The 26281-nt window shown below is 42.0% G+C and overlaps 1 protein-coding gene across 3 annotated transcripts in view; it reads right to left on the minus strand.

The window, feature by feature from the left end:
- Nucleotides 1-20957, minus strand: part of xpo1b (exportin 1 b) — a 40503-nt gene extending 19546 nt beyond the window's left edge. Inside the window, exons 1-13 of one of the 3 annotated variants that reach the window (XM_079513012.1) lie at nt 20623-20957; nt 18324-18455; nt 17236-17337; nt 14190-14262; nt 12184-12245; nt 11198-11242; nt 10323-10504; nt 7362-7410; nt 6913-7032; nt 6263-6391; nt 5043-5201; nt 3799-3996; nt 1293-1431 (exon numbers count right to left, since the gene is read on the minus strand). In XM_079513012.1, the coding sequence (XP_079369138.1) occupies nt 1293-1431; nt 3799-3996; nt 5043-5201; nt 6263-6391; nt 6913-7032; nt 7362-7410; nt 10323-10504; nt 11198-11242; nt 12184-12245; nt 14190-14262; nt 17236-17337; nt 18324-18449 (1384 nt within the window). In that variant the 5' untranslated portion in view covers nt 18450-18455; nt 20623-20957. Of the gene's footprint in view, nt 1-1292; nt 1432-3798; nt 3997-5042; nt 5202-6262; nt 6392-6912; nt 7033-7361; nt 7411-10322; nt 10505-11197; nt 11243-12183; nt 12246-14189; nt 14263-15577; nt 15645-15847; nt 15922-17235; nt 17338-18323; nt 18456-20622 lie in introns of those variants that run through there. The other 2 variants (XM_079513013.1, XM_079513014.1) reach the window with 2 other exon arrangements.
- Nucleotides 20958-26281: the final 5324 nt, after the last annotated feature.

Below are 26281 nucleotides of genomic sequence, written 5' to 3' on the forward strand. Positions count from 1 at the left end.
ATACCACTAACTATTATTTGTGTAAAGAAGTTGAGAAGGGAAAAGTCCTGGGCCTGCTACACTATACAGGTACACATTTATATGTAACGCTATATACTTATATGTCATTCTAAAGTCACAAAATCATCTACATACAAGGTTCATATTGTTTAAATTAGTGATGCACCGAATATTCAGCCGCAGAAAATATTCGGCAGAAATGGCTAAAAATGCATTTTCGGCCTATTCGGTTTCGGCCCGAATAGGCAGAAAATATATCACCGAATAGTGTATGCAATTAATGCATTCAAAAGAGCTGAATAAATGTTTTAGGACCCATAATAGTGATTATTATTTAAGTTAAGTTTTGCCATAACCATTTCTTTTGCCATAAATCAGGTAGCTTTAAGGTACGGCCATGACAATGGTAGGAAAAAAGATATATAATATTCATCATATTCGGATTTCGGCCAACTGTTTCCTATATTCGGTATTCGGTTTCAGCCAAGAATATCCCTTTCGGTGCATCCCTAGTTTAAATATGGTCATTTCGGGTCTAGGTCGTGAAACTGCCTGCACCAGGTCTGCAGACGTCCCATATAAGGACCTCTTCAGAACACTGATGAGGTCAACTGACAAACGCTACCCAACACTAGTACAGTGACTCTCCTCCCATGCAGTTGAAAAATACAATTGCGGCCCAGACCGCTGACGGAGCAGTCCAGGCACCGCTAGGCTCCGGAGTAGCCTGACAGTGTGTCACGGGTTTGAGTCCCGATCCCGATGGCATTTGCTGCATGTCACTCCCCATCTCTCTCCCCATTTCCTGTCAACCTACTATCCTATCAATAATCCTGATGGAGGAGAAAGGAACTGGTTGGAATAACGTGTTCGTTCTACGTGCTACGTCCAACCGGGGAAAAATACCATTTTACCAAAATGTATTGCACAGATTTTATTATAATTATGGATACTAAGGTGTTAGAAGTTTCCCTTTAGGTATTAACCCATTTTGGGGCGGGAAGGAACCCCTTTGTGTTTCAAGCATTATGTTATACTTTAGCTATTGAAAAATAGCAGATCTATAAGCTCATAGAACTTGTAGGTCTGCTATTTTTGAAAAATCGTAAAAATGTGGTGCAAATCTTTGAATATATATTCTTTCAAAGTGAATGTTTTTAACTCAGGTCTAAATGGGTTAATAGTCTTATTTTAATCTTCTCATGTCCATCCACAACTTGAACCCTGTTATTGGCTGCCGTTACCAACCCAGTTCCCTCTCAGGGACTTGCAGCTAAAGTTTGTATCCTTACCCAGCGTTTCCCTCATGTTCTTGTAGAGGTTTATGGAGTCCGTGTCCTTCATGAACTCCCGGACCACCTCCCCCTGGTCATTCTCTACCACCAGCACCTCCTCAGGCTTGGCCATTCGGCTCACCATTAACAGGCGCACCTGCCAGATGGGATAAACGCTCGTCAGCAGGGAGGCGTTCGGTCACATTATATAACATGCGCACAGAGTTAATGACATTCTGCCGACTTGCCTCACAGACAGACGTATGGCACAGCTGAGCTCACTCACTTACACACTGCGCCACATACATTTACCCTAATGCATAAATACAAACACCACTGTATTAGAATAGTGCTGAGCATTTAAAATTTTACACCATTTGGCAACCTTTTTTAACATATGTTGAGAGGATGAACACGGCTGACATCAACAATCCTTAACTCATTACACTGACCCTACTGTAATTGTTTTTATTTTATTTTTATATTTAAATTTTGTTATTGTTATTGTTATTGTTATTGTTATTGTTATTGTTATTGTTATTGTTATTGTTATTGTTATTGTTATTGTTATTGTTATTATTATTATTATTTGTTTGCATATTGTGTCTAATATTTGATTAATTTATTCTATTTTTGAATATGTATATGTATATTTGTATGTGCCTTTTATTTCATTGTTAATGGTACAAGATACTCTGGGGGGGAGGGAGGGGTAAAAAGGTTCAAGAAAAATTTGTATGCTATTTTTGACTCATGTGACTTGAAAAATGAATAAAGAAACTTTGATCAAAAAAAGAATAGTGCTGAGCAGGCACATACATACGTACTGTATAATAGCATGTATGCACATATAATTTCACCTTGAAGTAAAATATTGTTTGTGATTTTGTTCACTGCCGACTTCTAACTCCAACTAGGAACTGCTTGACCTGAGCCACCTGTTACTTCACTGGTGCAAGCTGACTCTCGGGTGGGTCTTGATTTAAATACTTTCCAAGGATCTCTTGCACTCGATCCGACTGCTACGCTGTATTCTAGGAAGTCGGCAAAGATCATTTACGGACTTCATCCTCAGGGAATAGTAAATGTTAAATTTTTACCTTACTCAAGAAGAACAAGTCTTTATATTTCACGAAAATGGTGTGTGCTCACAGTAAGGTTTTTATATTAGTACATCAACTTGATGCGTTGAAAATTATAAGCTCACTATTATCAGAATTCAGAAGTGGTTCTTTAATAAGCTGGTATTCACCCAGTCCAGATGCATAAGAAACAATCAGCCCAGTTGCCACAGCTGGGTTCCTCAATGGTGGAATAGCTCCTTCACAAAGTGACCAGAAGAGCAGCAGCAAAAAAAGCAATCTCTCACAATACTTCATAACCTTGACTTAGCTAATATGGATTGCCTTAAGCGGTCTAAATTATAAATGTTTAGTAGCACCTGTGGACAAACAGTGGGCCTGAAGATAGAGAGGCCTGATTGCAACCAAAATGGTAAATGGTAAATAGTGCATGTATATAGCGCCTTTATCCAAGGCGCTTTACAGAGATTGTGCATTACATTCACCCATTCACACACACATTCACACACCGATGCCGGGGGAAACCATGCAAGGCACCAACCTGCACATCAGGAGCAATTAGGGGTTCAGTGTCTTGCTCAAGGACACTTCGACACTAACTCTGGGGGAGCCCGGGTTCGAACTGGCAACCTTTCGGTTTCCATCCGGTCACTCTACCCCTGAGCCACTGCAACCAATGGACACTTGAGCTGTACAGATGTGCTCCAACCTGGGTGTCCTCGAGCATTCATTCTCAAAGCACACCTACATTCAAAGCTTTCTTAATAAAATAATGTTCAGAGGTATGTGTGTGTTTGTGTGCGTCTAGGCAGCACAAGTGGAAAGCCATTCTTGAGTTCCCCTCTATCTGCATTTAAAGGGACGCCACCATGCTGTTGATGTGCATTACAGTTCATTATACCACAGGTCGTTTCGAGGAAGCAATCTGATTGGTTGAAACAGCCTTCTAGCCGTGGGTTAAACCAGCACCATTCACCACCTAATCAAAACAAAGAATTCAGCTGCTCTGTTCTCCCAGAGCGCTAGCAAACTCGGTGGCTAGGCAAGCTAGTTTCTTGGGACATTTGTGGTCATTAAAAAAATATATTCTTTCAGCGATTTTCTTAGTTTTAAGGGTAACTGTTGTATAATTGCAATATTACACTCGAGGGTGTGGGTTAACGTGATTATTGCCACTTCAGTGATGCTTGCGGAACTCGACTTCGTCTCGTTCCTCACCGCATCCCTGTCGTGGCAATAATCACGTTAACCCACACCCTCTCGTGTAATATTGCTTAAATACATCTCAGTTTCTGCTAGCCTATAGCTTCAATGCTGCTCTGCTATCGTCATCCCATCAACTGCTGACAAAACATTGGCCCTACAACAATAGCAAGCATATGATAATCACACATCCAGCTGCCTTCAATCTGTCAATTAGACAATCACGTATCGAGCAGCACCTTGGACAGGACCGGCAGATAGAGCTGTCTGCGGGGCGGCACGTCAAAGTGCTGATTTCCAGAGAGCATAGGAGAGGTGGAAGTGGAGAAAGGGCTCTCTCTGTACAGCTCGGCTGCCAGGTGGTTCCAATACTCCAGACAGATTTTAAAGATCTCCGTCTCTTCCACCTCCGAAACCAGCAGCATGTAGTGGAGAGCCTGAGAGAGAGAGAGAGAGAGAGAGAGAGAGAGAGAGAGAGAGAGAGAGAGAGAGAGAGAGAGAGAGAGAGAATGTTGCTTTTGTAGATGATCATCCAGTGAATTATATAATATAATAATAAATAATAAATAATAGAAATAAAGGTTTGATAGAGGGATAATAGCTAAGATTATACCATGTATTATATTTCAGGCTGCTTGGGCACCTTAATTTCACCCTGGAGGACTATTTAAGTACTATCAAATCTCTTCTCATCTAATCTTGCTCGTTAAGATATTGTGATCACAATTCATCTCAAGTCATTAAGTCAACCACAAAAGGTTTAGATATACTAGTCTAGAGTAGACCGTATTCTTTCCATCTTCTGTTACACTATCTAACTATAAATGCACCAAGTCTTTGTGTGTACGTCTGTAATCCATGGAACGCGTGAACCGTTAGCCCCACCGACTTCAAATTCGACACACACGTTCCACACCACCACAGAGAGTGCAGTGCCCGGTGTCGAGTCGGTCGGACCCACAGTTATCTAGTGTTGTTAATTGCAGGAGACATTTCAAAGCAGTGTTGTTCACTAGTTTACTAGTGATACCGTTGCCTGTAATGTCCATTTTGGAGCACCAGGGGGCAAATTGATAGCTCAGCCATTAAAGGACCACTTCACACGAGTGTAATTAGTGAGGACCTATTATATGAAGATAGGTTGAAAAGTGGTGAAGTTGTCCTTTAAGTGGCACAAAAATGAAGCACTGAAAGTGTGATTTGGTCTGGTAGGTACTAGCGGACCTGTCGGAACCGGTCTCATACTGGCACCAGGTTTCAGTACTAAACCCCACATACGCTATCCTTGCACATGTCTGAAGCAGTCTTTTTTTCCAACTAAAGAGAAAGAGCGGAGTGATCTATTAATAGAACTTTGTTAACTTTAATACAAACGTAGTAATAACTTTCTGTAAACACCCACCCTGATTAGCTGATACCACCTGCATAATCTGGTTTTCTCTGGAACAGAAGTGGAACAACAACAATGACCCTGTCCTCTCACCTCCATCAAAGTCTCTCGTAGGTTGAGTCTCTTCTCGATGAGCTGACCGTGCTCCTTGAGGAAGGTGCAGAGGAACAGACTGAGGTTCTGAATGAAGTTCTGTTCGTCGTCTTTGCCATTGGCATAGGCCAGGCGGATGTTCGTGTTCAGGGGCAGCATCTAAAGAAGGAAATACACAGACAGCAGCTGGGTTTGAAAGTGAACGTTTGCATTTCATGTTTATCCCATTTTGGGCGGGAACCCCTTTTGGTGTTAGCATTATGTTATGCTTTAGCTATTGAAAAATAGCAGATCAACAAGCTCATAGCGTGCCACCGAGTGGCGCGCTACGAGCTTGTAGGTCTGCTATTTTTGAAAAATCGAAGAACGACTGACATAGAAACAATAGCTTTTTCAGAAAACTGTCAGGATGTAGAAGACATTTTTAGAATCTGATCTCAGGTCAAAATGGGTTATTAGAGTGCATCTGTATCATCATCAATAATTGGTTTGTCATAAGTGTCTTGGGTCGTTCAGTGCTGCGTTGCCATGGTGCGACGACAAGTGTCACCGTGAGACCATTATGTCTCTGGTAACAGCTACCAACAAGTACACATAGAGGGAAGTTCATGTTTGTGAACTGCTACTTTTACAGGCAAAGATTCTGCAGCAACATAACTGCAGGTTCATCGGTTTAATCAATCAAGACGCTGAAAGACCCCCTAATTGCTCCCGATGAGCAGGTCGGTGCCTTGCATGCCATCCGTGTATGAACTATGAATGTGTGTGTGAATGGGTGAATGCTCTATGTAAAGAAACTTGGATAAATGGCGGCGCTATATAAATGCACCATACCATTTTATAAGACCAGTGAGGCACCTTTAGCGTCGTTCAAATTTAAAACATTTATCTGATGTTCTGTTTCAAAGCAACAACTTAACCCATTTTGGGCAGGAACCCCTTTTGGTGTTATTATGTGCATATGCATTATGTTGTGCTTTAGCTATTGAAAAATAGCAGATCTACAAGCTCATAGCGCGCCACCGAGTGGCGCGCTACGAGCTTGTAGGTCTGCTATTTTTGAACGACTGACATAGAAACATAGCTTTTTCAGAAAACTGTCAGGATGTAGAAGACATTTTTAGAATCTGATCAGGTCAAAATGGGTTAAAGATGTGTGTGACAGAGAGATAATATGAGCATGGTCGCCACTGAGCTCTTTAGTGTATGGCCCCTCCCACCTGTTTGAGCTGACACATGGTCAAGGTGAAGAGGGTGACGAACTGCTCCTCGTACTGGCTGACGCTCACGCCGGCGATCTCCGTCAGGCACTTTAGTGTCACGTTGCGGAACATCGGCACATTCAAGAACTGAGGCAGGCAAGAGACAGAAACGGTGATGAGGTTAGAGATATGTGCCACACGCTACGTCCGGCTGGGGAAACTCCCCCGTCAGGTGAAAAGAAGCGGTTTGGACTCCTCATGCATAGAAGGAAGCATGAGGTCAGTCCGCTGCCCTCTCCAGGTTGGCAGAGGAAGTGTAGCGCCCAGGATTACATTAGATAATTGACACTGGGTGAAAAAATGGGTTGCAAAAATTGTGGGATAAAAATTTGAATAAAAAAAGAGATGTGCTGTGTAATGACATGTGGTTCATCATTGTTGCAGTTAGGATTATCGTTATACATGTTTAACACTTTCTTTAGCATTACTGTCAAAGGTGTGTGTGTGTGTGTGTGTGTGTGTGTGTGTGTGTGTGTGCGTGAGTTGGGGCTGTGGTTCAGCCATGAAAGTACATTACCAGCAATTCAGACTTCACGGTAGATTAATACAGTCTAAGCTAACATGTCACATTCAAGAGTGTGCGTGCGTGTGTGTGTGTGTGTGTGCACCTTGTACACCAGTGTGCTGATGAGTTTGGTTTCGAAGATATACCCCAATGGAATCCAGTTGAGAAACCGTAACAGGGTCTCGATAGTGGCGTGGACCAGAGGTGCATTCTGGGAATTCTCCTAAGGGTTCAGCCAATCGCAACGACAGAACAGTTAATGGCCAAATACAACCAGAAAAAAGTCAGATGATGAAAATTGAGGCCTATTTGATGTTGTTAAAGGAAACCTTTTCCAATTTCGACCCTACTGGTAAATACCATTAAGGAGAACAATGATAAAGTGTAAAAAAATACTGTCTACGGTGTATTTGACATTGCCATATTATGATGTCCATGTCCAACATGTCCAACATTTCAAATCATCGGGCATACATTCCGAAGTCTCAATGAAGATCTGTACAATCAATTAAGTAATGGTTTTGAGAGAGAAGAAAGATGGGATTCACATACCATCACAAACTGACAGAGCTGGAATATCTGGGAGAATTCGTTGCACATGCTGAAAGACAAGGAAATCCCCAGACACATTATCCAAAGCAGCAAATTTAAGAAGCAATGCATCTGCTTTCAGAAGACAATACAGCTCCCTTGATGAATGTCATTTTATTTTCCGTGTGTAAGCTCATGTGGCTGTGTGAAACTAGGCGATGATGTACTGTCTGTCAACCTCAAAGCACAGATGAGCTGTTTGCCTTTATGTGCTGTGAAAATGTCCCTGCACAAACATCACTTTCTGGACATGGATTGTACTCTACATTAATAAACGGAAGTCTCTGACACTGACACCTAGGGATGGAGCCCGAAAATCGGGTACATTACAAACCCCGTTCTGAATTTATCGAGACTCGAGTATCAATAAACTTTTGGCTTGTCGAGCCTATTATCGGGTATAGCAGCCCCACTATATAGACAGGCCGGGACAGATGGTTGTGTGATGCGTCATCATTGTTGTAATACTTTTTGCATGTCTGCGACGCGTTGAGTCAAAACAACACCGGCACGGCAGCGCCATCAGCTGCTACAGCAGCTCTCCGTTGCCATTATTTATAATCCAATTGATAACAATACGTTTGGGGAAACTTAAAACTCCCTGCCAATTAAGTTATATCTAATATATATGTCCCTTGCGAATGAATGAATAGTGTCGCCTAGCCCTGACGTATTCAATGTGCGACTTCTTCTCAGTCTATCGTTGCCGAAAAAAGCAGATCTACAAGCTCACAACGCGGTGCAAGCAGAGCTTGTAGGTTGGCTATTTTTGGTGCGTGACACCATCGTACAATTGACGTATACATTATTACACTTTTAAACATACTCAATAGTGGGCTCGATAAAAAACCCGGCTTGATAAGCCTGCTCAATAAATGATCAATAGAAAATAACGAGTTTGCATGTTCTCCCCGTGTCCCCTAGGGTAGGTACCCTCACAAAAAACATGCAGTAATCCTGGTCTCTAAACTGCCTCCCCCTGGCCAGCCGGGGCGCCTGATGGAGGGGAAAGGAACTGGTTGGAATAACGTGTTCCTTCCACGCGCTACGTCCAACCAGGGAAACTCCCCCCTGTCAGGTGTAAAGGAGCAACTTGGACACTCAGGCATGAAGGAAGCATGAGTTCAAGTCCGTTGCTCTCCCCATGTCCCCCATATATGGGGACTAGGTTGGCGGAGGGTGTGTAGAGCCCAGGATCACATTAGATAATTGACACAGGGGTGAAAAATGGGTTACAAAATCGTGGGATAAAAACTATAAATTCAAAAAAGAAAATAACGAGCTCCATCCATACTGATACTAGAGGTCCAGTAGCTTTTTAATTAAATGTGTTAGAAAAAATATAAAAGTTAGAAAAATGCATCATCAATTATTAGTGTGGTTGCCTATGGGCAACCATACTATTGTTCCCCTTACCTTTTATTTCTTTCTTTCTTTTCTTTCTGTATAAACTTTATTTTGATGTGCTACTCCTCCCACAGTTTTTGCCGCACACACTTGAGCCATATGTCAAAACGACCGGCTTCATCGGGAATAGTGTGCTATCTCCTTGCTAAGACATCCGTTGTATAGTTTAATTGATATTAATTAATTAGTGGATTAAATTTCCCCATTGACATGAATGGGAAAATGCAAAAACTCACATTCAAGTATTTTTTCCTCTGAGACCGTTGTGGCTACAGTTACAACACTTGGGGGGAAGGTTCATAATAATTACTAAAATTAATAACCTTATAAGTATATTGATCGGCCTCATGGTGGCGCTATAACAGCCCATTTCATATTTTGGCGTATAACTCTTAAACCGTAGGTCATAAAATCAAAATTATTTTTTCCTGGATTCCTTGGGTCATGACTCATCTCCCCATATAGGCCACGCCCATTTGCGTCTAGATAGATTTTCCGCCATTTTTAATTTTGTTCAAAACACACTTTTGAAACCTCCACCTACAGATTTTGTCCAAATCTCACAAAAATCGGTACACATGATCTCCGGACCTATCCGATTAAAACAGCACAGTCAGAATTTTGATCTTCCGTATCGTTCGTCCGTAATCGTCCGTAAAAGTTAGTAGGAGGGGCCTATTTTACAAAAAATGCCACAATTCACGCACGGAATGTCCTATCCATCCCAAATCCAAATCACATGTCGAGGGTGGCTTAATCAACGCAGAGCCAAAAGCAATTCAATTTTCATCCATAGGGGGCGCTACAATTGCAAAAACAATTACCCGTTTATTGCAAAAACATGATTTCAGGGGGGAAAAAACACTCACAAGGGTGACTTGACGTTGTCATTGGCTAGCAAAATTACTGGGAGGGGCCTATATCAGCGAGTGAGGCAACCACACTTTGCAATTTCCCAGAATTGCTTCTTTCTAGTTATTGTTGTTATTGACATAATAATATATGATAATAATGATAATTACAGCCCAACTCTGCAGGATGGATATAAGTCTGTCTGTGGCCTCCAAGTACTATGATAATGGGTACTGCACTAAGCACTGCGACAATCTCAACGGGCAGTGCCATAGTTTAATTTTAAGTTTTTATCAAGGGGGCTCAGATCAGGCTGAAACCTTAATTAGTATGACTACTATTGATATTATCTTAACTGTTATCATTATCACCATTATAATTACCATTGCTACTTCAAACCAAAATTACAAACCAAAATTCCTATGTATATAGCTCCCAGCCTTATATATAAGAATTATTTATTATATGTTTCATGGTTGTTTTGTTTGTACAGTATGTTTGTGTATAGTTTCATGTTACAAAGTGGACCACAATGGAAACAAGCGAAGGCTTTTTTGTGTCTAAGTCCATTTGGGGTTTTTTAAAATGATGTAATTTTCTGTAATTTTCTTAAAACTGCCAATAAAGTATTCTATCTATCTATAACTTCTTATTCTATCTGACCTGTCTTTGAGGTGCTTGGCCTTGACCTGGGTCATCTGACCACTGGAGAAGTCAAAGACCTCCTCGCTGAGCAGTTTGAGGATGATCATGTTGTTCTGACAGAGGCTCTCACTGGTTCGACTGGCCCCCACGATGTCACTGATGAACGTGGGCCAGTGCTTTGGCCACTCCTGCTTCAGGATCTGCAGAGATGGCGGGTGAAAGGAAAACACTTGTGTCATAGGGTTCAAGTACAGTCATGCCTTGGAGGCACTCAAACCCATCAAGACTAACCTGCGCACCATGGGTGACCGGGCCTTCTGCTCGGTCGCCCCCCGAACTGTGGAACGCTCTCCCCGCCCACCTGAGAGCACCACAGTCGGTTGACACTTTCAAGAGAGGACTAAAGACTTTCCTTTTTAACAAAGCATTTTTATAGCCTTGCCCTTATGTTTTAAATGTGTTCCAGTTTTCTTAGATTTTTTAAATTGGTGTGATGTTTCTTCTGTTTCATTTGCTGTAGCACTTTGAGATTCTTACGAATGTAAAGTGCGTTATAAATAAAATCCATTATTATTATTATGCCCGAGTAGTACTTAGTGTGATGTGTGCTTTCATGCCTATGGTTATGTAGACTTCACTAGACCACTGGTTCCCAAACACTGGGTCGGGACCCATTTGTGGGTCGCATACACATTTGTATGGGTCCCTTTATTTCTGGTTTGCTACATTTTGTTTTTAATTATTGGTATCAAAACTGACTTGACTGACTTATTCTCATCTCCCCAGTCGAGCCGTCTCTGTGCTCAACTTCAGATTAATTCCAATAATGTTAACAAACAGCATTACATCATATTTGGAACACAAGCCTTGTAAGGCATACAAGTTAGTCTTACCTGGACGAGGATCATGTTCAGCTTCCCAATGTACACCTTTTCTTTCTAAAGTAAGTAAAAGGAGAAACAGCCAACTTAGAAATAAATCTTGCAACACAAAATGTCTCACAATTTCCCTATGTCTGTACCCTGACAAAGTTTTACAACAAAATAAATATCTTTAGACATTTTTACACATTTTAGTCAAAACTAAGGCGGTGCCTGTGGGGCAAGGCCTACTTGGAACGATGCAAGTTGGAAATGAATGCCCCAGTTATTATGTCTGCATCCCTTTTATGCCCATATATGGAGTTCTTTATCATCATCATCATCATCACCTTTATTTATACTCAGAAATACAATTGAGGGCAAGCCCTCATTTTCAATGTAGCCAAGGTTACAATTCACAAATACAGTCAAAAACAATACATCATTATAAACATTATACATCAGGATAAATTACAAAGGAACTTAAATGCAGAACAACCAGTAAAATAAATCAATTGAAGCAGGAGCAATCACGGTGAAAGATGTCATGCCATGTGGAGTCTATGCTTTTTGGGCCCTCTAGACTAGCGGTGCTCGTTGGGCACTGGCCTACTCACTGGCCTACTTGGAACGATGCAAGTTGGAAATGCATACCCTACACATGTCTGTGTCCCTTTTATGCCCATATATGGAGTTATTTGTCAGGCATGCCCAAATATGTCAGAATGATGTCAGAACAGGCCAGCTCCGGGCCAGCTCCATATATGGACCCCGGGCAGGGGCCCTGTCCAGAGCCCGGGCAGAGGCCTGGACAGGGCCTGAAGTCGGTTGAGGGAACGGTTCTCGATAGATAGATAGATAGATAGATAGATAGATAGATAGATAGATAGATAGATAGATAGATAGATAGATAGATAGATAGATAGATAGATAGATAGATAGATAGATAGATGTTGATATACTCCACATCATCCCATCATCTAATTTTAGTTAATTATTAAGCAAACAGACAGACTCACCTCCACAGATGATGCATCTGATGATGTCTTGATAATGAGACCGACAACGTACTTTTTAATTCCTACAAACAGAAAAAATGAAAGGCAACATGAGAATGAATTGTATGCCTGTGATGAGAAGACCCTTAAATAACACAACCTGACACGGTGAGCTGCCTGGGGCAGGTTACTCAGTGATCCAAAACCAATTCAACTGGCTCCAAACTAGATGAATCTGCCTACTCGGTCCCAGTACACCTTTAAAGCTGCACTTCCCATTTTCTAAATCACTACAGTCCCATTGCACAAGCACAGAGGTGGATTGTAACTGCCACAGAATCTCAGCTGACCCATTGAAGGATTTTTAAAAAACAATTCATTGGATGTCAAATTTATGGGGCGACTGTGGCTCAAGAGGTAGAGCAGGTCGTCCAATGATCCATGTGTCGGCGGTTCGAATCCCGGCTCCTCCTGTCTACATGTCGAAGTGTCCTTGGGCAAGACACTGAACCCCAAATTGCTCCCGATTTGGTACCTTGCATGGCTTCCGCCGCAATTGGTGTATGAATGTGTGTGTGAATGGGTAAAGCCTTGGATAAAGGCGCTATATAAATGCACCATTTACCATTTATGGTAAATTGTTTTCAAACCGAAAAGTCAAGCAGATGAGTGTTTGAAGAGCACCTTTAAAACAGGTTCAACTAAGTTCTCGTTCTAGTCCTGGTGCTGTATACATTCACTCTGACCCTCTGTGAAATATCTGATGTGCTTGTGGGTGTAGTGGGCGGAGCCGGAACCAAGGCTCTCTCTGAGTACATAAGGGGGGTAAAAACATGCTTGCCAGTCGCCCTGCCCTGGGTTTGCCACTTGAACAAAAGTCAGGCATCTACGGTCAGACGTGAGTAAGTCTTAGATCAATAACAAATACTGTGAGGCTATTTTTTGTTGAAATGTGTCTTTTCTGTTGAAAACTGCAATGTAAACCGTAAACAGAAATATACACCTTAAACAGCAGGTGGCAACAAAGGACAAACTCTTTAATTGGAAAAATTAAATGGAGGGACATTTTTTATATGAATGTGGTTAGCAGCAGTAAGAATAAGTCGGACAGTGACCAATTATCATTCACCTTACATCACACGTCATACACAGTAGAACCGAGTACTGCTATGCACTGAGCATGGTCTTCAACTACACCACAAATCTATCCAAAAGCTGGATTCTCTTTTAGTCTACTCTGGAAAAACATGTAGGTAAATCACTGTTTGTTATCATGGAAGTATTTCATGACAACAATTTTCTACATTTGCTTTGACCTGACAAAGCAAGCTCTGTAAACCAAGAGAAAACAGGACAACTTAAAAGAACAGAGTTCCTCTGCCCTCTCCACAGATGCAGTGCAACAGAGAGCTTTGAAATCACAGTGTTGACATGTTTTTGTCGTTTCCTCTCCCCTTAGAAAAAACTGCCACAGTGCAGAATCCAGCCATTCTGTATAGCAGTCAGTGGGAGCCAGTCGGGCAGAAAACAAACCGGCGTGCTTAGTGAGGGAATACTGCTCAACTTGGCAACCGCACGTCATGACAGTTTTTTAAGGACAGAGTTGCATCACTGCCACAATGTAAACCACAAAGGCATCTTGTACTACATATGAACAGTGGCGTGCACAGACATTTAGAGGGGCAGGTGCTCAAGTTAAAAAAGGGCACCTTGTGCAGCGAGTGGAACCGGCCGGTTGCCTTAATCTATTTTGGGCGGGAACCCCTTTTGGTGTTAGCATTATGTTATGCTTTAGCTATTGAAAAATAGCAGATCTACAAGCTCATAGCGCGCCACCGAGTGGCGCGCTATGAACTTGTAGGTCTGCTATTTTTGAAAAATCAAAAAAAAAAAAAAAAAAAGGGCACATTGCCAAAAGGGCAGGGGGTGCTCTAGCACCCCCTAGTGTCTATCTGTGCACGCCACTGACTACATATGAATACGCAGACAGACCGTGAAGGGGACAAACAAATAAATAGTGATCCTACCTTCACATTGATTCCGCGGGAGAATCTTCCATCTTGTTTTAATAACGGTTTCCAGAATCTGCAGAGCATAGTACTGTAATGTACAAGGAGAGAGGAGCATTAGGGTCAGGCACCACCAAGACAATACTGAATGATAAGCATTGTGCATTTCCATCATACAAACCAAAAACTAAACTAAAGAAAATCACTTTGTTTTGATAAAAGTGTTTGAGATAACTTTGTCATATTTATATGTAATTCATATAACGGACTGAGTCGATATTTCATGCAAAATTTGTACTAGGCAAAAACAATGGCTTTTTGTCCCTTTGCACATCTCTCTAGTCTCTACAAGTGATATTAAGCTGAAAAATACTGCAGAAGTCCTGCTGTTTCTTTCAGCATCACACCAGAATGGAAATGACAGCAGAGAAATAAACAAACCAGCTAACCTGCTTACAGTATAGATGTTCCCTTTAGCAGGCTTGGCAGAAACATCCGACTAAATTTTCATAATACTCAAATGCACATTATGAACCAGCGAATTCCGCCACAGCAACAAAGGTCAGAGCTAAAATGATGTTAGGAGCTACTGCCCCTTCCCCTGGTGTGTCTCTCAAAGAACAGCAAGACCAACCACAGGTTTTGTTTAAGTCCTTGGGTTAATTCCTGGGAGCTCTACAAACAAGCATGAAAAACCAAAAGAACTTTTGTTTTTTTAAGTTAGTGATCTTATTGATCTATTGTTATTGTCGAATGACTTGTGTTTCAGCTGTAGGGATCATCGGTTCAAAAGAACGATGGTTTAAAAAAAAAGAATAATGAGGTGCATTAGAGGGTGTTATTAAAGCTAGGGGATGGGGAGGGGAGGATCAATAATGTGTTGCAGACGATGAATGGTAGGAGGATTCAAGGCGGAATGAAGGCACAGTACTGACTGCACACCAACAACAGGTGTCACTCATTGCCTTAGCAAACCATTTCAGAACTTATTCTTCGCCTTTTGACACACACACCGTGCGCAAAAACATAAACAAAAAGATAATAAATAAAAAGAAAAGGAAAGAAGAGAAAGGCAATTGACAGGGCAATTGCCAAAAAAGGCCTAGCGACTAACGTGTTCTTGCTGCCAAAAGCATAACCTTAAACAGGTCTTAGGGGAAGCCTTGAGAGGATCAGAGAGAAGAGGTACAGGGTGGCGGATACACTACAAAAAGAAGGGGAGTGGAGGGTTAGGTAGGCGGAGCCATGATCCCTACAGGTGAAATTGGAGTCGAAAATAGACAGTCTCTCTCTACAATGGAGCCCACTGACTGCAGCCTGCGCCCTCCCTCTTGTCCAATGGAATAAGATGCAATAGAAACGGATGAACAGAATTCAGTCAAAGGGAATTTAAAAAAGGGGTAGACCTTGTGGAGGCCTGCCGTCAAAGCCTAGCTGTGTCAAGATGCACAGGGTGACACATCTCTTTTCTTCCTATTACAAGCCATAAACATAATGGAACATCGTGATTAATATCAAATAAAGTCAGCAGCTTGAATTCATCACATGAATTAAATTTACATATTTAGCAACTTATCGATTAAATAAAAAGGCCAAATGTTCTGGAAAGTGCTTTTAAAGTATGCACTTAAAAATGGAGAAAAGAAAAGTGAATACATAATTCAAGAGGTGTTTACCTTTTAGGTTTCCTCTCTTTTCCTCTAAAGCCCTCATTTTTGGCCAAGAAACGAATTTGAAACTATAACAGATACTGTTGATAGATCAACTCAGACATTAGTAATGAATGTCAGTGTTAAGAGCAATCTTACAGGAAAGCAAAAGAAAAAAAAGAAGAGGCAAATGTTACCATCACTCTGAGGAAGATTTAGATGCATTACACTTTCATTATTTGTGATGAAGTACATAGCAACACTTTCCATGATGGCACATTATATTAGACTACTGGACTCCACTGCCCTGGCCTGAGTGGCTTTGCCATTCTAATGTCATCTTTTTTTTCATCTTTTTTGTTAATAGAGTGGTGAACCCCCCTTCCTGACTACTGTTGAACACACGATCACTGGGCTTTCAGTATGCAAGCAGTTTGTTTCATCAGCTGTATAAACGGCAAGAACGGCACAGTGAATATTTTAACTGCGGACAGAGGAAAGGACGCTTAACTGAGGACATCAGGGATAACACATGAAAGAAAGAAGAGAACTGAAGCCTTGATCATTAACAGGCCTGTCTTTAAATATCCAAATTGAAATTTATTCCAACTTCAAAAAGTTCAAATTCAGGTTCCACTTAAAAAGGTGCTGGGCGGTGTATTATGGTGTCTTTCTGTATTCCTTATGCGTATGAATGATGGGCAGAAATGGCATAAAGAATTCCCACCCAGACTCAAACAGGAGCAGAATAATTAAGACGTCTGTCTGGGTTTATTGTAGTCAGCACCACCAGGAGTTAATAGGCAAAGTCCACTGTCACTCCGACAGATTCAGATCCATCAGGCATCAGCATTTGTGAAAAAGGGAGAGTACAGTCATGTTTATTTTAATGGGCGCAATGAGCAATAAACTAACACCACCAGGATTAGGGGTTTAAGTTCCAGTCAGTTTACACGCACACTCTTGCACATGGCACCTTCGATCAAAGCAACCACTGCATTTACTGCATGACACCTCATCTGCACAGGCAAGGAGCGAGCGTTCCGACGGCGATATCACGCAAAAAACTGTCCCGATATGGACCGTTGGTCATTGCGTTGCGACGTAGCCTGAACCAATTAAATAACAAATAAAAGTGTTTGGGGCCACGGAACCTTGCTCAAATAGAGACTCTGCAAGCGAATATAGGAGGGGTGGACAACGTCACTGCACGCTCGTGGTACGTCAGGAGAGTCTCATTGAAAAACATGTATTCTCGAATGAGATTTAATTGTTCGCTCGCATCGCTGGCAGTGGTGTGAAGCAGGTTTCACAAGAAAATGCCATGTGTAAAGAATTGTGTCTACATAGTAATACAAGATTATGCAGCACTTCTTCAAAGCACAGATTGTCATATAGGAATGGAGCTGGCTTACTTTGGTGTTCATGTTCTGGGAGAACTCCAGTATGGTGTCCACTCTCGTCCAGGCATCTGGGTGCTCTTTCAAGTGTGTCAGCACCTCTTGTGCCATTCTTTGCTGTAAAGCAGGGCGATATATTGTCAGATTTAAGACAACAATACAATTTTAGAAATTAAAGGTATATTCAGTGATTTCACAATTCAAATATCACTTTTGTTGTGATAATCCTCCTTACTATAGAGTGTGCTGACTATAAGGAGGTCCTCCCTGTCCCCAGTTAACCATAGAGTATAAAGAAGGATAGAGACCGAACTGGAGCATTAGCCCTGCCCCCCCGCTATTCATTTCAGTGGAAGTTGCTCAGTGGCGTTTTGAAGCACCCGTAAGACTTCCGGAAGTATAATTATAACTCAATGGCTCGAGCGAGCGGAAGTTTAGCCTAGCCTAGAGGCTACCTCGGACCTCAAATTTGAGGTCCGGGCTTTTCACGTGACGTCATGAACGTCCGTCCACTTCCATTAAGTGCTGCAATTCCACATTTCGCCAGTAGGTAGTGGCATCTTCAACGTTGGATAGCCTTACTGGGGGCTTGCAGTTAACCCCTGGGGTAAAAAAAAACCTCAGGTCCTTCATCCAATCAGGATAGAGAGGGGCCTTCCGCCAATCATGATCGAACGGGGGCAGGCCTTGGTGTGCATGCTGTTGGCCTGTTGCGTGCCCCCCCACTGTAGTGCGTGCATGTGCACATCTTGTTACCGGGGCAGACCGGGGGGTTTTACAAATCACCCAAATCACTGAATGCTCCTTTAACAACAGTAATTTGTGTTGCCGGTTTTACTGTCAAACAACCAAATAGAAGACATTTAAAACTTAAAAAAAAGCTGCTCAGTCAATGTGTCACTGCTGCCAGACAACATTTGCTGCTTAAAATGTGACCAAAAAAGAGCAGAACTATTGCACATCCATACATTGAGTGGTTGAATAGCCTACTGTGTGCAGGTTTTTTTTTTCTTTGCCAAGGTCCTAAAATTCCACTCTTATTATGACATTTATAACTTCGATCACAAAATTATGACCTCAATTATCAATCGTGCTCTACCTACCTGTGATCCCACCCCATGATACACACAGTTCACCACATTATCCAGCAGGTTGATATCCAGTTTCTGGTTGAAGTCCAGCAGCTGTTGCGCTGCATGGTCTGCTAACATTGTCATAATTGCTGGCATAGAGCTCTGCAAGGACAGGGGGAGGGACGGGGGTTATGATAGCAGAAAACATTCAACAGGCAAAGTCATGTGAACTGCGTGTTTAGGACGATGCACAATTCCAAACAGCTGACTACCTTAGTTCAAACATTGCACTCTGTGCCCCCCACACACACACACACACACCCACCGACCCTTCTGTTATTCTAATTAGTTATGGCTGTGTTCAAACTTCAAAATAAGCCAAACAAATGCAAGAGAGCTGTGGTTGAGACTGTTTGATCAATCATGTGATGTTGGGACTTGAACCTGGGTCTGCTGTTGCAATGACAAACAATATAATACTCAATGTAGTATTACTAGGCTACTACAACCCCACCACCACAGTTATATATATATTATGTACACACAGTGCCAATTACATTGTCCCTTTAATTAAACAAACCAAACACCAGTATCGTCAGGGCCGGATTAACACCTCTGAGGGCCCCTGGGCACTGAAGCTCGAAGGGCCCCCCCCCTTCGTGCGCGCAACATTTTTGCTGTTTTGGAGCCGTTTTGGGGCAGTTTTATGCCGTTATATTGGCCTATTTCCGGTCGCCTACCCCCCCCAGAGTGACAGCCAATCTAGCGCATTGTTGCTGCTTTACACACAATTGCACTTTTTAGCTGCCCTTCTCACCAACAATAAAACACTAATCTTTTTAGACACCATTTATTTCATTCGGATTAGCAGGGACATTTTCTGTGGAGCTAAAAAAAAAAAAAAAAAAAAAGAACTATTTTTTTATTTTTTTTGAGGGGCCCCTGGTGCCCAAGGGCCCCTGGGCACGTGCCCAAAGTGCCCATATGGTAGATCCGGCCCTGAGTATGTAGTAATGATACGTGGTATCGTTAAGGTGGTTTCACACACACACGCACACACACACACGCACGCGCACACACGCACACGCACACACACACACACACGCACACACACACACCACCAATGTCGTTTAACGTGAACGCAACCACGTGCCGGGCAGGGCTACGTCACGTCACATTGTTTACATCCGCAAACATCCGTACACTCCTCTCAAAATGTGACCACAAGTAGGCTGGTGTGGTCACACATTAACTGAATATAAACAAACCAAAACAAGGAGCAGACACCATTGTAGTTCATACACATTTCGCAATCTTACATATTACCTGTTAAGTTAAATATAAACACAGTACAACACTTTAATGCCGACTAGAATCCTGACTATAGAGATTAGCAAACAATTCGTGTAATTGCCCCTTCGCAATGCATCTTGTTTTGTTATGTTAATAACGTTCCAACTTCCCAGCAACAACGCCAGTTCAACAGTGGTCCTTCCTCGCTGATCACCCTGGCAACCAGGCAACGCTCCAACCACTCCCACCAAGAAGGCGGAGGAGAACTTTTTTTTTTAAAAACATTGACAATATACGCAATCATCTACCGAAACAAAATGCACAAGTGACATTACAAAAATAAAACACTTCTCGGTCATATTATTGCTTATAGAATAAAACTATCCATGGACACGCCGACACGGTACGTGATGCATCACTTAGTTTAGTTATTTTACATCGAGACTGTACGGGAAATCATAAAGTTGAAAGCTTATCTGACGCAGAGCTAGCCTGGCTAATAAGCCAGACTAATAACTTTTTTTTGCCAACGGCTGATTCGGTCTGGTTTATTAACCAGGCTAACGCAGAGCACCCAGCAACACCACCAACTTGACATCCGCTATCAACACACACATGCAGCCAGCCCGTGATTTTGCACAGGGGGACGTATAGGAGAGGCACGGATTTGCAACACAGCGTTGGATTTCCATTCATCAGCAGGACCACCGTACGCTTTGAAGGTGCAGCGTCGCAGAGTTGTGTATTTAGACAGCGCTACACTCTCTCTCCTGACAAGTGCTTCGCCTAATCCTTTAAAAGTGTAGCCAACGTTACGATGGCGCTGTGTGCTAGCTAGCAGGGTTGTTAACGTTATCGTTAGCCATTCGCTCAAAGCCATTGATTGATGCTGCTGACGCTGCATCAATCAAGTAAGATGAAACAGTATTTGTTACTTAGCCTACTTTAATCAAACTTAGTTACTCGTGAACCCCGTTAAACCAAAGTCAAAACAATTACAGCATGGTTGATTTGTGTTGCAACCCCAGTTACCTACCTAAAGTCCAAGGCTTTTGCCCCAAGAAGCTACCAGGTCTAGTGATAAACTGTATCACTGTAGATTAGAAAATGTCCTAATATCTCTGCAACGGTGACTAGAGCTCCAATTCCAGTATTGAGTGATGACTGGTTGATAAGGACCAGTGATGTGGATTCCAAAACTGTTACCACGGCAAGCTCAGGACTATGTCACTCCGATACATTTTTCGAAATAAAATAAACCTTGATTCACAAAATTAATTCTTTAATGAAGTAATTTTGCAGCGGGCGGAATAGAGAGATGGCTGTGCCTGCGCCTCCTCTCCTCTCTCAAGCAACTAACTCGTAACCGGTTGAAACCGGTTCAGACTGGGAGATTCCATCTCGGTTTAGTTTTCAGCCGATGGCGCCGCGGAAAGTTTGGACTGGAGTCGCGCCCACCCTGGGACGCGGTTGGCTCCGCGTTCGCTGTTTACTTCCGCATCGGGGTCCCATTGGATAAATCGGCTGTCAATTAGTTTCAATTCGCTCAAGCGCCCACGCGACTACTCCGCCCGTGGAGAAAAAGAGGGCAGACTCCCGTGCAGAGAATGGACTTCGGTGACTCCAGTGAAGTGAACAGATAGAATAGCCCGCTACACCGTTGCTTGCTGCTCCTTTAAAGATCATAATAAATGCAATGGCGCTATCCATGCTAAAATGTTCCATTATTGTACATGTATAACACAACAATGTAATTACACTTTAATGCACTTTATTACAGACAGTCAGACACACTCGTGTTTTTGCACATTTTGAATGTATTGCATTTATATTGATTTATCCAATGTAAAATGTTAACGCGAAATAAGCCACGTTGTTGTGTGTGAAGCCTTTAAAGATAAAAACAATAATGCAAACTTAAGCATTTGCTTTTTGCCTGTTGCGCTTGTAAGCTGGTAATTTTCCACCAGCCACGAGTGGGAGTGGTTATGATCATGAACGCACGAGGTTAGAAAAACGACCTGCAAGTACAATTTGTGCCCATATAATGTTAAATAAAGTATAAAGACAGGCGGACATCAGCACATTGCGGCGTGGACAGTTGTCACTTTGGTGTAACATCGCATTATTGTCGGGCGTATTAATTAGAGTAATGTGCCGCTGTCAGTTGAGAGGATGCAAACATGACAGCGTTTTTTTTACTGCCGTCACGTGACCAAGCGCGCTACTTGATGGAAAAATACTGGATTTGGTGTGTAGTGGAGACAGTAGACAACCCTAGTAAAGTCATTCAGGGGAGGTTTTCGAAGGGCGTTTATACTTTACCCAGCAACACACTCACACACACCTCTAATTTTATGCCTTGCACTTTCATTTTATATTAGAAACAATTGTAGTTGCTCGATCCTTGCATGTTTGAAACGGTATTGATTGCATTGTTTCAAAGTCATTTGGGCAATTGTTTTTTTTGTTTGTTTTTAGTGCACTGCATTGCACAACATATGCATTCAGTAGTTTGGAATAGACAGCCAGTTCAGTGATATAGGCTATGTCAAAGTGCATTTTGGAATGACAATATTAAAAATTAAGCATAGGCTATATTGTTTTTGTTTCATCTTGTGTGTAAACCCCGGCTTTCTCTATCAAAACAATGGGAATTGTCTCCCCATATACAGTAGACCTATTATGTTGTAAATCATATAATATAGTAATAATATAATCATAATATTGTATTGATTCATAAATGCTTGGTTTAACCTTGGTGAGTGTTGCATTCCCTATCTCTGCAATCTGCTCCAAGAAAATCATTCACAACTCAGACCAAAACAGGTCAGCACACTTTTCAGGAACTTAATAGTCTTTGAATGACCTCTGCCAGCTGGTTCAAGTCAACAGATACAGCTAGTAGAAGAACATACTAAAAGCATTATTCACCTATACACTATTTGTCATAGAAGTGTTATCTACATTCCCCACTAATAGTGCAGTGGTGTTTTTTACAGGCCACTGTATACAATACTATATACAATACAGAATGTATGCAGTTGAAGTTGCATCTCTTCTCTTGTGATCCATTAACTATTAGGTCATTATGAAGGTGACTTTCTTAGCATTCATAATTTTGGACTCAGAAATGTTTGCATGTGAAATTAAATTACAATTATTAAATGCAGAACAACTATTTTAAGTGCAACATGCTGATTGGAATGCTGAGAGTTTTATCTTTTTTTAGATCTATTTTAGCCAATGTTTAGCCATATTGTTGTACCTGTGAACTCCGTACAACTATTTGTGGACTTGGCCAGGTCCCTAAACTAAAGTTACTATAATGTTTTCATAATAGACCATTAGAAAATGTGACATGTTAGTCAAAGCAATTTAGACATGGCTAAAAAATTGTGAATGTCTCAATGTGAAAATTGTGAATGTGAATCGCACTCTTTCATGAAAAGAGTGAAATGCATCTGTCAAGAAAGCTGAGTTAATGTCTTGCTTCGGTGCTGGAATTCATTGTTACACATGCATGTGTGAGGTTTGGATGTGAGTAACCTCGCTCAGGATTAGGCTGGCTAAATCTTGTTCTGTCTGGTCGTGGCAGGCCAGGCCATTTACATATATTATCATTACATCACAGTTGGGGGCTGACCCTCATGTGCCAATCAACAAAAAACTTGAAGTACTATACTAGCATAAAAAACAGCACCTTTTATTGTCTGCCCACCCAGGTCTTGTCAACATCTATTATCACACTGAACATTAACATTATAGGAAAGCTTAGGCTATTATATCCTAAATGAAAACAAGGCAATGTGTTGTTATTTATAAGAACTCCGTAGGGTGGCAAAGGTATTGCACAATATAAACAGCATGGCAACAAAATACAGTATGTCAATCATAATTTTGTCAAGTTAACAACACGTCATGGCAGGCAACAAAGAAATGTTTTAACATCAGGTTATATGTTAAATTAGTGACAGTGAGCAGCATATACTATATTTTATAGGCATATCACCTTTTGCAGAAAACAATCACTGTCATGCTGATCAGCTTACTACAACACTTTTTATGTAAACAAATAACAGTGCCATCTTGTGTCATTCAGCTGTGCATGAGCTTGCAGAATGTAAAATGCAAACCTGGAGGGCCCTCTACTGGAATGAAGAGAAATTGCTTTTTGGTATCCCCTGTTGACTGCACAAACCTATAGTATCACATAAATGCTGTGTATAGTAGTAGTAGTAGTAGTAGTAATTCAGCTGGACACATGTGTCACCTACATCTATAGATGTAGCTTGCTTAATCATTGTCCAAAATATGTTTTGGGCTGAATTTGTTCCCTTTAAGTGTCAGTACAATTTATTTGGCAGAATAAGAATCTACCACCAGATCTCTGGACTCAGTGACACCTGACAACATGGATGTGTGAAGGCAACAGTGGACTTTTGTGACTTCCAAAGGTAGACGGTGAACCTCTAGTCTACATGATCTGTGAGACTGCCAAACTGTGGAAGCTATAAGGTTTAATCTGCAGTTCAAAATGTGAGGTGGGTGGACTACAAGATATCTTCAGCAACTACATCCTTTCTGTCAGCCCTCTGATATTCTCCAGCAGCCGCTAAAGGACAGCCTGTCCTGTCATGCCATCCTCTGTATTACACTTCTCCTGCTTTTCAAATCAAAAGCTATGTTTAATTGCAGTTATAAAGGTGGAACAATCACACTCAACAAGACAAGGTTTAGAGTGGAATAGACAGTGGACAGATTTTTACACTAAAACAAACAAACAAACAAATACACTAGCCTACTTGAAATAGTGAACCTGGCTTACTGTGTAGTCCGGAGAGGGGCCAGGGACTCTGAAGTAGGGAGGGAGTAGGCACTCCTCAGGTGGCTAGACTCAGGGTAGACAATGTTCATGTGGGGCCATGGGTGAAAGAGAGCACTGCCTCCCCGATGAACATGCAATGAACCTTGCATGGTTTCCTCCTATGCCGTCGGTGTGTGAATGTAATGTATAAAGTGCTTTGAAGGTGCTATATAAATGCACCATTTGTAGTGCCAACTGTGCCATATTACAGTATACTACACTGTAAATTTCCACTTGGAGCCTGCAGTTCCTTATATGGGCAGTAGTTGGAGCCAGGTAGAAAGTAGAGCATACCCTGGCTTCAAGTACCCTATGTATACAGTATGTACAGTAGCATTAGTCAAAAATTCACAATTTGTGATTTTGGCGTGCGTGCGTGCGTGGTATAGTTATATACACACCTCCATATATGGTCATGCCTCGTGACATCACGCCTCGTAACATCACGCCTCCATATATGGTCACGCCTTGTGACATCACGCCTCTATATATATGGTCACGCCTCGTGACACATCACGCCTTGTGATACATCACGCCACCATATATGGCCATCTCCATATATGAAGATCACGACACTGACCTCATCTAACCCTGATTACCCATACATGGAGAAGACTGGATCATCACCTAGATCTGCATACATGGAGCCGGCCAGCAACTCTACATCTGACCTCAAACCCTTAGATCTCCATATATGGAGCTGACCTGTTCTGACATTCCATATATGTTGACCCTCCCCCACCCGTCCTTATGTTCTGACATTCAATCATCAAACCCTGTACACTCAAGACACACTCCATATATGGCCAGTACAGAGTTCATTCCATATCCCATATGTTGATGTGACCCCCCCCATGCCAAAGTGCCAGTGCTCGCCCAGCAGTCTGCCGTCACCCAGTATAGGCCTATGCATTATCTCTATTGATCCATCTATCGCTATATGTTGTTTCTTATTCCTATTTACTTATTTTATTTTTGAGTGGTGCAAACCACTCCAACAACTGGCTTTGTACCCGTGTCCCGTGTACCCGTGTTTGTTCGTACCAAAAAAACGAGCATGGTTGCTATGGTTAGCAACCAAAAAAACGAGCATGGTTGCTATGGTTAGTATGTGACGTCACTGACATCGTCACTTGCACCACTCAGTTCACACGGGTGTGATGTTTTCACCATCATTGGAACATAATATTAGTGAAGAGAGACAGGAAACGGTGAGGCAGACACGGGAAATGACATGCCGCAAAGGCCGTCGTGTTCTGGACTCGAACCTGTGATGTAGCCAGGCTACGTTGAGCCTACGTGTCCGGACCGTTAGTCCAGTGGTCCGGGCCTCCTTACTCCTCCTTACTTTTATTGTGCATGTTTCTGCTAGAAGTACAAGATCTACATGAAAATGTCCTGTAATAGAGCTGGGTGAGTTGCGAGAGAAGAAGGGTTTGTTGGGCTTGATGGGCCTATAGCCTACTTGCAACACACCTTAACTGTTTTTAACTTTTCTTCATGAATAGACATTTTCTATCTTCATCTTTATTCTGACCCTTCTAAGATGCTGTTTGTAGATACGCAAGTCTGGATATCTAAACTTTTTTCAGAGGGATTGGATTATATAGTAGATTTCACATCTCATTTGAGTTTTTGTGTATTTTCTGATATTTTTGAGGGGCACCAGCCCCTATACAGGTTTAATGTTTGTTTTTAGTGGGGCGGCTTTCCGGAACCGGGCCGGCACCGTGGGCACGTTCCCGTGGGCCTGGAAGTTCCGGCGACCCCCACATGGAGTTGCACCACTCAGTTCACACAGGTGTGATTTTCTTTAGACTAATCCACT

The sequence above is a fragment of the Electrona antarctica genome, assembly GCF_951216825.1.
Source record: "Electrona antarctica genome assembly, chromosome: 10".
Taxonomy (NCBI): Eukaryota; Metazoa; Chordata; class Actinopteri; order Myctophiformes; family Myctophidae; genus Electrona; species Electrona antarctica.